The sequence below is a fragment of the Oryza sativa genome, chromosome 7 (assembly GCF_034140825.1).
Source record: "Oryza sativa Japonica Group chromosome 7, ASM3414082v1".
NCBI classification, from domain to species: Eukaryota; Viridiplantae; Streptophyta; class Magnoliopsida; order Poales; family Poaceae; genus Oryza; species Oryza sativa.
Genome location: NC_089041.1, coordinates 27,972,046 through 27,986,990, shown reverse-complemented (window position 1 = coordinate 27,986,990; position 14,945 = coordinate 27,972,046). Strand labels below are relative to the sequence as shown.

General features: G+C 45.5%; 2 protein-coding genes across 3 annotated transcripts; one reads left to right on the top strand and one right to left on the bottom strand.

The window, feature by feature from the left end:
* The first annotated feature begins 2,102 nt into the window (after nucleotides 1-2,102).
* Nucleotides 2,103-6,692, top strand: LOC4344166 (phosphatidylinositol 4-phosphate 5-kinase 6). Of its 2 annotated transcripts, none has more exons than XM_015789847.2 (8): nucleotides 2,103-3,618; nucleotides 3,916-4,080; nucleotides 4,172-4,337; nucleotides 4,435-4,551; nucleotides 4,668-4,861; nucleotides 4,956-5,062; nucleotides 5,173-5,257; nucleotides 5,831-6,692. In XM_015789847.2, the coding sequence occupies exons 1-8, from the start codon at nucleotides 2,375-2,377 to the stop codon at nucleotides 6,126-6,128; spliced, it is 2,376 nt and encodes a 791-aa protein (XP_015645333.1). In that variant the 5' UTR covers nucleotides 2,103-2,374; the 3' UTR covers nucleotides 6,129-6,692. The 2 variants fall into 2 exon arrangements, with proteins under 2 accessions (XP_015645333.1, XP_066168308.1); XM_066312211.1 differs by having other exon boundaries at nucleotides 4,953-5,062.
* Nucleotides 6,693-11,415: 4,723 nt separating this feature from the next.
* On the bottom strand, nucleotides 11,416-13,115 carry LOC4344165 (aspartyl protease 25-like). The gene has a single exon (XM_015790260.3). The coding sequence runs from the start codon at nucleotides 13,031-13,033 to the stop codon at nucleotides 11,684-11,686; it is 1,350 nt and encodes a 449-aa protein (XP_015645746.1). The 5' UTR covers nucleotides 13,034-13,115; the 3' UTR covers nucleotides 11,416-11,683.
* Between the last annotated feature and the right edge of the window lie 1,830 nt (nucleotides 13,116-14,945).

Below are 14,945 nucleotides of genomic sequence, written 5' to 3'. Positions count from 1 at the left end.
ACAGCTGGGTAGACCTACAAGTCAAAAGATTAGGACCAGGCTATATATCATGACAAGGGTTACTGAATATTTGCAGCTGAATCCATGGTCCTGCAGGTATCAGAGGAACAGGGACAAGACACCAAACACAAACCAAATGGAGGCTACACAGGTAGGAAGAGCTTAAGAAGGCTAGGCCGATTGGTTAGTAATTAATGCTTTGATGTTTGGTCTACAGCCGATAAACCGTGGGAAAAAGAAACAAAATAGAGAAACACCGAATTGAAAAAAAAAGAAATATGAAAAACACATAATTTTAACTAAAATATAAATGCAAAATAGAGAATTGCAAAACACATGAAAATACATGAACGGTCATTTGAGTAGACCGCAAAAAAACGTAAGATTAAGATGAGATGGACTCCAAAGAAAATTTCCAAAAAGTTAGAGCTCTTGCTAACTTGTCTTTAAAATCTCTATTATGCATTTCATAGGATTTTCAAGGATAGTATTTCATCATTTGTTTAAAGGCGCTTCTTAGTGTTTTTATATAGGATTGGAACCTTCAATTTTCCCATATTTTTTTCTACATCACAGGTGTCCTAAGTAATAACAATATTCATAAGTAAAAAATTTAAATCTGTGATCTTAGCGGGTTAAAAAGCTAATGCTCAAAAATAAATCATGATAAAAACAAAGCAAAATCAACTAAAAATTTTAATTTTAATTTTAAATTTTAATTATGGATAGTAAGACAACATTCGGACCACGAGAGGCTAAATTGATAGTAAGGGTGTGTTTAGTTCACGTTACAATTGAAAGTTTGATTGAAATTGGAACGATGTGATGGAAAAGTTGGAATTTTGTGTGTAGGAAAGTTTTGATGCGATGAAAAAGTTAGAAGTTTGAAGAAAAAGTTGGGAACTAAACCAGGTCTAAGACAACACTCAGAAAGAGTTTTGATGCGATGAAAAAGTTAAAAGTTTGAAGAAAAAGTTGGTAACTAAACCAGGCCTAAGACAACACTCAGACCACGAGAGGCTAAATTGGAGAAGAGATGGTGTAGTTTTGAACTGATAGCTTCTCTTCACTCTTCTGTTTTGGGTGTGTTTGATAGTAAGTGTTGGAAACTTTTTTCCCGAAAACGAGGTGGTATGATTAATTAAATTTTAGCTTAAAAACTAGAAAATAAATTATTATAATACAATTTTGAAGTATTTTTTTAAGAAAATCATACATTTAATAATTAAATAAGCATGTACATGACAAATGAGTCGTTTAACTATTTATCACTTTTAAGATGTGACAATTAAAAATTTACCACTCGTAATATGAGACATCTTGATTTTTATGTGTCTGTGACATATAAATAAAACGGTAAATTTTTAATTATCATTTATAAGAGCGGTGCTGTAAATAGTTAAATATCTCACATCTGGTGTTGTGCAAGCTCGGAGAAAGAATAGGAGCCCACCATCTCACAAACAGACAGAGCCCTAAATTAAGCCGAGGATCGATTGTTTAGTTGGTAAGTACTTACCACTGCTAATTAAGCATGGAGACAACAGCAGAACCGAAATCTGTAGCCTTTTGACACTTTAATTGGTAGACAAACACTGCCACCAACAACTAAAAACCACCAACACAACTACCGATCTCCAGCCCCTTTTTTTTTCGGAAAGGAGTAATCTGTATTGTACTATTGGTTTTTATCGGTTTATTCAATAGTTCACAAATATTGGAGTCCTTTAAAAGTTTTACAAAAGACCGGCCTAAAGAATAAAAGGAAAAAAACCAAAAATATCATATTCTCCTAGGAATGCTGGAGTATGACACAAATGTTCTCTATCTTTTATTCTCGATTTTGGATTAATTTTCGTTTGCACGCTTCCTAAATTTATATTAAAAATTGTTCGAATATTTTTCTAAAATATTTTTTAAACTCTTTAATATATATAATTTATATTTTATATCCATAAATAACCTTAAAAAAATCAACTCATTCATGAATTCATGTTAAAATATCAAAAGATAAAGAAGAAAAAAAAACAAATTAAAGGTAAAACACCCCTTCCACCTCCCTCCCTCTTGCTTTCATTCCATCCTCCCTCCCTCTCTTCCCCAACCTCTCCACCCCAAAACACTTTGCTTTCCTTCCCTTTTTCCTTCTCCCCCTTCCATTCCTCCTCGCTTGCGTTGCGTGCATCCCTTCCTCTCGCCATTACTCCCCATCTCGCGAGCTCGCTCTCCCCCCAGCAATGCCGCCGTGGAGCCACCGCGGCCTCCGGCGGTGCTAGATCCACGCCACAGGGAGCTCGGGCGCCGGCGGCGGCGGCGCCGGAGGTGTGGGGATATATCAAGAAACGGGTGTGGCCGGGACAGGCGGGCGCGGCAAATGCACGAGCACATCCGCGCCAGGGCGTGGGAGGCGACGGTGCGCAAGGTGGTGCAGCAGCAGCAGCCGCAGCCGCAGCCTGGGGGCAGCAGGCGCCGCGTGTCCCCGATGCTGGCCGCCGACGACCCCGAGACGGCGTCCTCGTCGTCGGCGTCCACGGCCGGCGGCGGCGACGACGGCGGGTACGTCGAGCGCGGCCTCCCCAACGGTGACTTCTACACGGGCCAGTGGCGCGGCGGCGCGCCGCACGGCGCCGGGAAGTATCTGTGGACGGACGGGTGCATGTACGAGGGCGAGTGGCGGCACGGGAAGGCGACGGGGAGGGGCAGGTTCTCGTGGCCGTCGGGCGCCACGTACGAGGGGGAGTTCAGGGACGGGTTCATGGACGGCGCCGGGACGTACACCGGCGCCGCCGGGGACACGTACCGGGGCTCGTGGTCCATGAACCTCAAGCACGGCCACGGCAAGAAGAGCTACGCCAACGGCGACCACTACGACGGCGAGTGGCGCTCCGGGCTCCAGGACGGCGCCGGCCGCTACATCTGGCGCAATGGCACCGAGTACACGGGGCAGTGGCGCGGCGGCCTCATCCATGGCCGCGGCGCGCTCGTCTGGTCGAACGGCAACCGCTACGATGGCGGGTGGGAGGACGGGTGCCCCCGCGGGCAGGGCACCTTCCGATGGGCCGACGGCAGCGTCTACGTCGGCTACTGGACGCGCGACGCCGCCACCGGCATTGTCCAGCAGAAGGGCGTCTACTACCCGTCCCCGGCGGCGTCCTCCCCGACGGCGCGCGACCCCCGCGACGTGTTCGCGAGGGACCTCCCGGGCTTCATGGGCGGAGCCGCCGAGCCGGCCGCGTCTCTGCCGCACAGGTCGCTGAATCACTCCGGCAACAGAGGCGGCGCCGCGGCGGCGGCGGGCAATGCGCGGTCGAGCTCCGCGTCGGGGCTGAGCAACAGCTCCGGCGGCGACAGGAAGTACGACAAGATTTGCATTTGGGAGTCCGACGGGGACATCACCTGCGACATTGTCGACGGCGCCGCGTTGGCCGACGAGGCGGTGGGCCCCAGGAGGAGCATCAAGGCGGCCGCCGCCGGTGATGGGCTGGTCCTCGCGCCGCCGTCGCCGGCGCCGCGCATCGCCAAGTGGGTGCCACCGCGGGAGGCGAAGCGGCAGGGCGAGACCATCGCCAAGGGTCACAAGAATTACGAGCTCATGCTCAACTTGCAGCTCGGGATCAGGTGCGTGAGCTCCTCCTTTTTGCCCCTGTATGTTATGAATGATGTGAAATTTTGTTTTGCGATTGCTTTTAATTGGGGAATATTTATAAGTAATTCGATAAAATTTTTGCTTTGTGATATTCTTGGGTTGTTAATCAGATTATGATTTGCAGTGTATGTTATATTTTCCAGCATTAAGATGGCATTTTCCTTTATGGCTCGAAATCGATTGAACTCCACGCTAGCCTATAGATCATATTTTTATCAACTTTTTCCCATGATTAAATCCATGTGTGTATCGATGGCTTGTTGGCACAGGCATGCAGTCGGGAAGCAAGGTCCAGTTACGCTTGATCTGAAATCCTCGGCTTTTGACCCAAAGGAAAAAGTATGGACAAAGTTCCCTCCAGAAGGCTCAAAATACACCCCTCCGCACAATTCTTGTGATTTCAAATGGAAGGATTACTGCCCTCAGGTGTTCCGGTTGGTCATCACTCCCATGTTAAAATTGTATGCTTTACCCTTGTTCTGGTGTCATAATGCTGATCAACATTTGTTCTGAACTGAATCAAAGGACGCTGCGCAAGTTGTTCAAGGTGGATGCTGCTGATTATATGTTATCCCTTTGTGGAAGTGAGGCTCTGCGTGAGCTCTCTTCTCCTGGTAAAAGTGGAAGCTTCTTTTACCTTACAAATGATGATCGATACATGATAAAGACAATGAAGAAATCGGAAGTAAAGGTTTGTCCTTGTGATCCGCTGACTATCTAGGCTTTCCATTTTCCAATCTTCCTAAGCTTATTCTGAATTAAGGAAAAAAAATTTGTTTACATTACAGATGCTGCTTAAGATGCTTCCTGCTTACTATAATCATGTCCGTTCATTCGAGAACACTCTAGTTACCAAATTTTTTGGTCTACATTGTGTTAAATTAGCTGGGGCAAACCAGAAAAAGGTTAGAGACGAATCTCACTGTATATTTCAGTATTTCATATCCATCCTTAGCGCTTTCTTTGTCGTATACATTGTCGGATGTGTTCCCTGACTCTTTACCATTATATTACCGCCCAGGTTCGCTTTGTCATCATGGGAAATCTGTTCTGCTCTGATCATTCCATCCATAGGCGTTTTGATCTAAAAGGCTCGTCTCTTGGCCGAACAACTGACAAGCCACAAACTGAGATTGATCAGTATACAACTCTGAAGGATCTTGATCTGAATTTCATATTTAGACTGAAGAAGCAATGGTTCCATGAGTTCCAAAGGTGCAAAAACATATTGTCTCATACTCTAGTTTTGGGCATGTAATCATTTTTTTTCCTTCAAAACATTAATATAGAATTAAATGTGTTGAAGCAGGCAAGTGGACAGGGATTGCGATTTCCTTGAGCAGGAGAAGATCATGGATTACAGTCTTCTGGTGGGTGTACATTTTAGAGGCAATAGAGAGAAGCTTCTGAGCGAAGGTTGGTTAAAAAAAAAAAAACTTAAAAACAGGCAAAGTTTGTCATGAATAAAACTTGAGTTCTTGGGCATGCTCATTTTATCCCTTACAAGGCCTTTTGTTTGGTTGAAGGTTCCACCGATTACGATATCAACAAAATATCTACTCCTCGTCTTTCAAGAGGAAATGTGGATCAGTGTCTCACTGATCCAAACAGGTAAGCCAAACATTTAATATCTGTTGTATCGTTTACAAATGTGGTAATGAAATGTGACCTAATATTATATATGGAAAATTCATACTTATGTGATGTTTGCTTGTCTTGACCTTATGTCGTGACGGGCTAGCTTCACAATCACACCAGCAAATCATCACATATTGCGTGATATTCATGCTTCTTTCTGAAGAAGCAATTGACCTAATAAAGACATTATCTATTAAATATAAAACCATGTAATCATTCTCATATGACCTATTCAAAATCTGGAATCACTATCTAATAAAAAAAAATTCAAAATCTGGAATGTGTCCACTTGGTTCATGGCTACTCTAGGGCATTGTTTTGCATAGGACCTTAGCAGTTCCTTCCTTTCCATAATTTGCCTGCTAGCTGTTTGCGATGTGGTTATATGTACTATCAACTAGTTGGACAGAAGGTGGTAAATAACCACATAACCAAGATAGGGCTACAGATACTCATAGAATTAATAATTATTTCCCATGAAAATACACTTCCAGTTTGCTTTTCACTATTTCCTGTGACTTACATCTGAATATTATGAATGAACAGGTGGCCTAAAATCAAGCTCGGAGCAAACATGCCTGCAAGAGCTGAACTGACTGCTCGGAAGAATGATTTGGAACCACAGCTTATTGGAGAGCCAACTGGGGAGTATTATGATGCTATATTATATTTTGGGATAATAGACATACTTCAAGATTATGATATCAGCAAAAAGCTCGAGCATGCATACAAATCTTTCCAGTATGACCCAACCTCAATATCAGCGGTGGACCCAAGGCAGTACTCTAGACGTTTTAAAGATTTTATATACAAAGCATTTCAAGAAGACAGGCTAGATAGCTGAAAATGTGTTGAAGCTCAAGAAACCTCTGCCTCCAGGTGTAGATGAACTTTAAACTGTCCAAAGAAAGATCAGGCTGTCACACCATGCAAAATGCAGTTGGGCACTCTACTTGTGTGCTGTCAATTGTATGTATGAAAATGGATGGCAGCTTCAGTGGAAGTGATCTTGGTGGTAGAGCTGCTTGAACTCATGGTTTTCCAACAGAGGTAGTCTGGCTGTAGCGTAAATATAAATAGCTTTATACACACATATATAGAGCTCACTAATATTTTGTAGGGTAGATGTTAACTCAATGATTCAACTTACAGATAGGAAATTTGTAGCCATGCACAAAAGTGCGCAAGCCAGTCCGGAGTTGTAAATGTTTTTACCTGAGGGTAACATGTATCAGGTACTATTCTTTTGTAACTGTCTTGATCAATACCCATAGGAAATCCTTGGATAATCACTCTACTTCACTCTGTACAGTGTTTTTTCTTTGGGACCTTGGTGGCTATTTGCCTAGTACTAGTGATGCCACAGTTTTGTTCTCCTTTCCTGGAATGAATGATCATTTGTTGGCTATATATGTGAAGTTCCAATTATGCAGCAATGAGATGGGGCCAACTGAAAAAACTCAGTGGCTGCTGATGCATCAGCATTTTGTGTTCTTCAGAGTCAGCATGCTATGATGGGTTATCAGCAATTCTGCATTGGGACAAACCACCAATGGAGCAACGCTGCGAACTTTGCGTAACTTGCTTCCCTGCAATGAAAATGACAGATTCAGTTCAGCAGCAGTATGATGTTCACTGTTCAGTCTGCAGATTTTCGTACAAATATTAGCTGATGAGAAATGGTGAACAGCAATCTGCATGCAAGCAATCGGGTCACTGTACATTGTTTGTGTTTGCTGATGCCTCAGAAGGATTGTAGTTTTGTGCCCTGAATTGGCAGGTTTTGGACATGCATGAACTAGTACCTTCAGGTTTCAGTCACAGTCATGTGTAAGGGAACCTGTATGTATGTCATTTTGTGCTACTGAAGCAATGATTGGTTAATATTAGGTCCGGCGAAACTTTGCAGATTACGTGGATCCGAGTTCTTGGAAGGAACCCTACACCGACCAACTTTTAAAAGCATTTTTCTCTCAGTTGTAAACATCTCTGAAAAGTGATACTACAGTACATTAGTGCCAATACCAGCTGATCCTAGATAGGTTTGTGACTTAGGCTGTGTTCGTTTGGACGTTTTCCCAGCGCGCTACAGTGTTTTGCCCCGCGCACGCTTTTCAAACTACTACACGGTGTACTTTTTTGCAAAAAGTTTCTATACAAAAGTTGCTTAAAAAAATCAAATTAATCTATTTTTGAAAAAAAAAATAGCTAATACTTAATTAATCACGTGTTAATGAACCGTTCCGTTTTCCGTGTTACTGTAGCGCGCTGGGAAAACGTCCAAACGAACGCAGCCTAACTTTCTTTAAGTTTCTTGATCTTGTTCTTGTTGTGCCCAACATGACTATACCATTTTATATTATTCTACTACTATCCAACATGGCAACACAAGTTCCATAGAAAAATTGAGCAAAGAGCTCAAAAGATCAGACAGTTATGTGTCCCGAATTGTTTATGCGTTGATGAGCAGTTGTGGCCGGCAACTATCAGTGCAGAACCTTCTCTTATACGCTGGGGCAACGCTGATTGGACACCAAGGATTCTATTATACGAAAACCAAAAGGAGAAAGCATCAGAAAGCTACTGATAGTCTGATATCACACAAAATGGCATCCAAGGAGTAGAGACTGCAATGGCAAAAAAACTAATCTGAAGGCTAAAGACTTCACCCAATTTCTTTATGAGCCATGAACATGCTACATGATTGTACACGTATTTTGTATAGATATATCTTCAAGAATCGGCGATGATCATTGTGTTGCATGCATGTTCTCTCCACAGCCAATTTTATACTCTGTGTGTATCACAATATCATTGTGCCTTAGTTAACTGGAATTAACTTAGACTAGTCTCATCTATAGTTATTTTAAGTTCTCCTCTGCGTAGTGCAAGGCTGTTCCTTTTTTTTTTTTCTTTTCAAGAAGAACAATCAACAAGGAGTGAACATTTTCAATAGCTATCATTTAGCTGTGTCTTTGCTGTTCCTCTCCATTTGTCATCAGTAGAACAGCTCAAGGTTTTGTGCCTAACGATTGCTACCAAAAGGCAGGTCATTAGGCCAAGCAAGAGAGAAACAAAAACGCCATTTATTAGTGGTGGTCCAGAACACTCCCTAGATAACGGAAGCTGTCGTGAACTTCTGAAGAAATTGAGACGCCATCCTGATGATGATCCTGTCTTGCACAAACAAAAAAAGAAAAAAATCTCTTCTGGCGTTTCTCTCCAATTGCATGCAATTAGACCTCAAGTACGCATCTCTGCCGACTTCGTGAGAGCTGTGACATGCATGCGATGCGACTGCCGTTTTTCAGATAGCCACACAAAGCTGCAATGTTTTGCAACTCTGATTATAAGGGTTTTTTTTTTGTCTGTTGGAAACTGAAAGGGAGAAACAGATTGCATAATTATTAATGATCTGGTTAGATCCATGTCTCTGTCTCTAATGACGTACTGAACAATGCGTGAAATGGAATTCAGATCACACAATGTCACAACAATGCTGGCCCAGATTTGGGAGACTAGCCTACGTACGACGAAATCGCTAAAAAGCGACATTTTATACCTTCCGTATGGCCGCTGCAGCTTCACAGTTAATTATACCGTATACTATATACAACTCCCTCCATCCCATTTAAATGCAGTTATAAATTTTTGTGTTCAATGTTTGATCGTTCGTTTATTTAAAAAATTTAAGAAATAAATCACGCATAAAATACTATTTATATTTTATCATCCTGTAACAATAAAAATATTAATCATAAATAATTTTTAAACAAAACGGATGATCAAACGTTGAATACCAAACACTCATGGCTACACTTAAAGCAAGTTTAATAGTATAGCCAACTACTAGCTCCAATTCATCTATAGCCAATTTAATAGCTCATTTATACATTAGTTACATACTATATTATTAATACATGGTCCCAGCTGTCATAGACACACGGTGTCTTGGAGTCCGTGCTATAGCTGACTATAAATCTGTAGCCCGCTGCTCTTCTCTCTCCTCATTTATCTTTTTAAAATATGTTTACAGCTAGCTTATAGCCTGCTATTATACCTGCTCTTAAAATATAATGGCGGAAGTAGCAATAGCAAGAAACTTTTTTTGGTTGTTGCTTTTTTGACTCGGTACCCATCATCTCGACTCTGCCGTCAAGCCGGAGCAGTGCATGGCACTGCATGCATCTGCAGCTGCTTCTGCTGCTTTTTTCGTCGTCCCCGAGGCCAAAACTGTGCTGGTCCTCAAAGCCAAAAAAAAAAAAAAAAAAAAAAGTTACAGTACCATCACGAACTGCATTGGTTGGGGTCGCATGGCAAAGTGAAACTGAATGTGCTCGTGGCTTCAGAAGAGAGCAACACTGAAAAACGCAGGTAGTACAACACTGTAGCAAAGTCAGGCAACGCCGCCTCGGGCAATGCCGATGGAAGCTTTTGCATCTACAAAGATGCAAAGATGATTGCAGGTTTGACAAGGGGGGGGCGAAAATCCGAGGAGGCACAAGGCTCGCAATTGAGCGAAAGTTGAATCCCCTGGTGCTTTTGAGTTTTCACTAGTAGTAGTACAAACGTTTGTTCATGTCATGGCTCGAGAGGTGCTTGAAAGTTGAGGGGAGTTTCTAGTAGTGACGGATCAGAAAAAAATAACAGTGAATCTGAGCAAATTAGATAGTGTTATAGCCCCTCTCCCATCTACACATGGTAAAATATTTTAGTGCGATTTTCGTAGGGGCTCTTATAGTATTCACGTCAGTAGTGAGGGTTAAGACCCCTCCGTCTCTATGCTGGATCCGCCCTTGGTTTCTAGCAGTTGTGGGTATTTTCCTAATTTTCAGCGTCTCAGATAGTTTAGATTTTTTTGTTAAAATTCGAACTTCTCTACATTTTCAATGGTTGGATGCTCAGTGACTGCTTCTCAAAATATTTCTAAACAAGAGTCCCTCTAGTTTGCTTCTGACATAGCCTTCCTCATCGCAGTGCAATAAGCATGCATACGAACGGAACATTGGATTATATATGGCCATATTCTTTTCTAATTAAGATATGTTTTTTTTCACAAATTTTAACAATATGCCTCTTTACAAAAACTAATTTTTACAAATGAACCATGGCTAAAACTTATTTTAAAAATAACCCTTTTGTTCAGCGCCAAACACCTCAGCGCCAAATAGCACGGCGCTGAATGCATGTTGGCATGCCAACTCAGCCTTCCATTCGCAGTGGCATGGCATTCAGCGCCAGTTGACGTGACGCTGAGGTGTCTAAATTCAGCGCCATACGATTTGGCGCTGAACAAAATGATCATTTCTGAAATAAGGGCTCATTTGGTTTGGTGCCCTACCAAATCATTGGTAGTGCCAAATCAATATTTTGGTAGAATTGGTTTGTAGGAGTTGTATTATATTTGGTAAATTTTGGCATCAATCCAAACATCAACAAGGTACTATCTAAAGTGCCAACTATTTTGTAGGGCAAATTTTGTCATCAAACCAAAACAGCCCTAAGTTTTGGCCGCAGTTCATTTGTAAAATTAGTTTTTTTTTAAAGGGTCAAATTGTCAAAATATGTGTGTTTTTTTTCTCAACTTTTCATTAGAGCACGTTTTTGATACGCTAAACGGTATGTTTCGTATGAAAACTTTTTATATAAATATTGCTTTAAAATATCAAATAAATTATTTTTTAAGTTTATAACAACTTATTAGTGGCTTTCTTATTTTGTGTGCTCTGTCTTTCTTTATTTTCATCGGAAACAAACGCCACCATATGTAGGAGAAATTGCTGGCCAATACGCCTTCCTCATTAGTAGAGGGGGACAATAATTGTGGCACACGTACAGATGATGGACGTGAGCACATGGTACGGATGTTTACTGGATGCTTTGCCTGATGGCTAATGCAACGTCACGGGTGCTTTCATTTCACTCGTCGCATTCACGTGAAGAACACGTGGAAGAGAATGGAATGGCACGAACTATTTTTCGGCCTAATAAGAAGGAAATGGGCCGGTCCAGCTGAGGGTTTCATCTGAATTTCTGCAGATAGTGGGCTCGATATGACACACATACCTCCAGTGAGTTCAAAGCCCATTTGCAGATAGTGGGCATGCAATGACGGCCCAATAACTTCTGTATTTTCAAACAACGGCCCAACTTCTCTTAAAACATCATGTTACTACATTAAAGCAAGGGATTAGCTGAATTAATCCAGCACCTAATTAAACATCACAAACGTGCACATTTCACTTCACTTATCATCAGGATCTAATCAACGAACCAAACCCAGACTAAATAAACCACTGAAACATTCTTCACCTGAGAAGCTAGCTCACTAAGCTACAAAGAATTGAAGCAGCAGCGAAAGTGAGACGGCGGCGGCGGCGACGGCGACGGCGACGGCGACTAGGCGGCGGTGCAGCTCTCGCGGGCGAAGCCGACGCGGCCGTTGGGCACGTCGAAGAGGACGCGGTGGTTCTGCTGCTGCATGCTGGCGATGACGTTGAGCACCGTGTTGACGCCGTCGGGCGCCGCCGCCATGGCCAGGCAGCTGGTGGTGCCGTACGTGGTGTGGATCACCACGTTCTCCTCCGGCAGCGTCACCTGCATGCCGTCGAACAGCAGCGTCACCGGCGGCCACGCCACCGTGGTGTTGTAGCACGTGTCGAACCCGCCGAGGGAGGACACGGCGGCGGCGCCGGCGCCGACGCGGCGGCGGACCTCGTCGCGGAGCGCCAGGTACACCGGCGCCACCAGGCGCGTGAACATCGTCCCCGAGTCGAGCACCGTGCCGGCGCCCGTCGCCGGGTCGAACGCCAGCGCGGACGCCGGGATCGACACCACCTTTTTCCCCACGCGGATGCCGGTCATGTTGACGTAGTAGAGCGACGAGCGGTGCGGGTTGGCGAGCAGCGGCGTCGTCTTGATCCGCCGCGGCTGCCCGTTCCGGCCGAGCCGGAGCGTGCCGGAGAAGTTGAGCGACTTGAAGCTCGGGAGGCAGTAGGAGAACGTGGCCCCGTACATGTCCTTGGTCTGAGACAGGAAGGAGAGCGGGCCACGGCCGAGCCCGAGGAGGCCCTGCGGCGGCGCCGCCGTGCCGGTGGCCCTCTGCAAGCAGCCGAAGGTGTAGGCCTTCACGACGTCGCCGGCGACGGCGAGGGTGTCCTGCGACAGCGCGGCCTGGAGCGAGGAGTCGGCGTAGGAGAGGCTGAAGCCGCAGGACTTGGCGTTGGGGGAGCACGACGGGTTGGGCGCCAGCACGCACTGCGGCGAGCCGCACGGCACCGGGCGGTAGGAGGCGGAGGCGGCCGGGTTGAACGGCGACGAGGTGGGGCAGCCCGCGCAGCCGGAGCAGGGGATCCAGGCGGCGTCGTTGCTGGTGTCGACGGCGAGGAGCAGCTGCTGCGCGGGCGTGCCGAGGCGGGCGCGCACCACGTACGTCGGCGTCTGCAGCAGCTGCCTCCCCGACGCGATCGGCGCGTACGCGCGCCCCTTCACCGCCAGCGAGTCGAGGTACAGCAGCCTCGACGCGTCGCGCGCCGCCTGGTCCGCCAGGAACCCCGCCCACGACGGCGCCGCCGACTCCGCCCCCAGCGGCGAGCACGGCCCGAACGCGTGCGACACCTGCAGCGTCGCCCCCGCGTCCGGCGGCGTCGCCGGGCACGACGCCGCCGCCGCCGCCGCCGTGCCGGCCACAACGAGCACCGCCGCCACCGCCAACACCGACATCGCCGCGATGCTCATTCTCAGCGCCATCGATCTCTCTCACCACAGCAAGGCAAAGACCAGCAATGGCGGGTGACACGGTGGTGCGGCGAGGTGGCCGAGCGAGCTATATAGCGGGGGAGCACGTGAGCCATGGCGGGAAACGACACGGCGAGCGGCCGCGCCCTGGCCCGCCCGTGAGGCCTCGCCATTGGACGTATCGGGCAGAGGACGGCGGGGGCCTCGGCTGCCTCTGCGCCATGCATGGCGACGCTGGCCGGGGACCGAGCTCGTGATCGGAGGCGGCGGTCCGGCCAATGGGCGAGCACCACGTACCCCTGCGCGCGTGTCGTCACTCGAATCCCTCGAAATCCGATGAGAATTTTTGCATGGACAGCTGAAGGAGAGGAGAAAAATGTCTTTGCATGGAGGTGCCCATATGGCATGTGTGAACTAAATCCTGGCATGCAGCTCATGGGCTATAGCCAACTGCTAACTCTAAATTATATGTAGTCATTTTAATGGCCAATTCATACAATAGTTATCTGATGCCACCTATCATATATAGATTGCATCTTAGAATTTATGCTATAGCTGGCTACAAATCTGTAGCCCGCTGCTCGTCTCTCTCCCTATCTATCTTCTCAAAATATGTTTATAATTGGCTTATAGTCTACTAACGTACCTGCTCTAAAAGGCTATCTGTCAGATGAGATGTAGGCCCTCCATAAAAATACAAGCTAGGTAAGAATGAGATATAGCCTACTGTAACGAATCTGAGAATGCTCGTCTTCATATTTATTGTACTAGCGCCGTGTTTAGTTACAAAACAATTCTTCAAAACTTCCAACTTTTCTACCACATCAAAAACTTTCCTGCACACACAAATTTTCGACTTTTCCGTCACATCGTTTCAATTTCAACCAAACTTTTAATTTTTGTGTGAACTAAACACAACCTTATATTATCCTTGTCTAGATTGTTTTTTTTTTACTGAGTGAGTACACGTGAGGTTGTGGATCTGGTTCATGAACCGTATAATGGTCGGTTAAAAATCAGCTAAAATAGTGGGTTGCAGTTTGGGGTTTTGGGTAAGTACGCGTGATATTCTCTGCCGTACGTGGGAGAGAGATGCCGTGATTGAGAACGGCGACGCGCAGTAACAGCCGCGTTTAGAGACAGAAGTAGACCCGCAACCGCAATATGAATATGACTTTCAAGTCCAAGCAAGAGCATATGCAGTCGTCGCCGCACCGCATATGCAGTTGACACAAACGCCGACTGCAGGTAGGCCATGGCATTGCCGCATATCCTGCCAAAAGATTTGAGCCCGGTTAACTGGTCATATTTGGCAGGATTCTAACTATTAAATCTAACTTTTAAAACGAAGTTTAGAGTGACCCAAATCATACTTTTGGACCTGTTTGCTTCTCTTCGAATTAGAAACTCCTCAAATAGCCCGGTGTTTATTTAGATTCTTATAGTTGTATACTCTGTTTTTTTTTTTCAGATTCTCAAAAACTGCCAACCAATCAAGTGTTTCTTAGGATTTGAAGCTCCTCCAAGTAGGTTATCTGTAGTTCGTTTATTTTGTATCACTTTATTCCACTCTGTTTCACTTTTTGGTGAAGCTGAAGTAGTTTGATTGAATCTCGGCTCCGCATCTCTTCTGAAGTTAGAGTATGTATGATGCATCAATGCATGCATGTCGGTGAAGGTGTGAAGGACTGCACGCAAGGCCAGTCACGAGTGAAACTGTGAAAGGCTATGTGAGTCAGAAGGTTAGAATTATTAAACCAGTTCGTCAGCTTCACCGTGTACCCTATTGGGCTTGGGGCTCAGGCGATGTCTTCTTGTGGTTGTTCCGAGCATCGCGGCATCGCCAGGTATGCTATTGGACTATTGAGGCCAGTGCCCGTCCTGTCTCATGTTTCTAGCGTCTAGTCGGTTCTCCTGCGTGCCT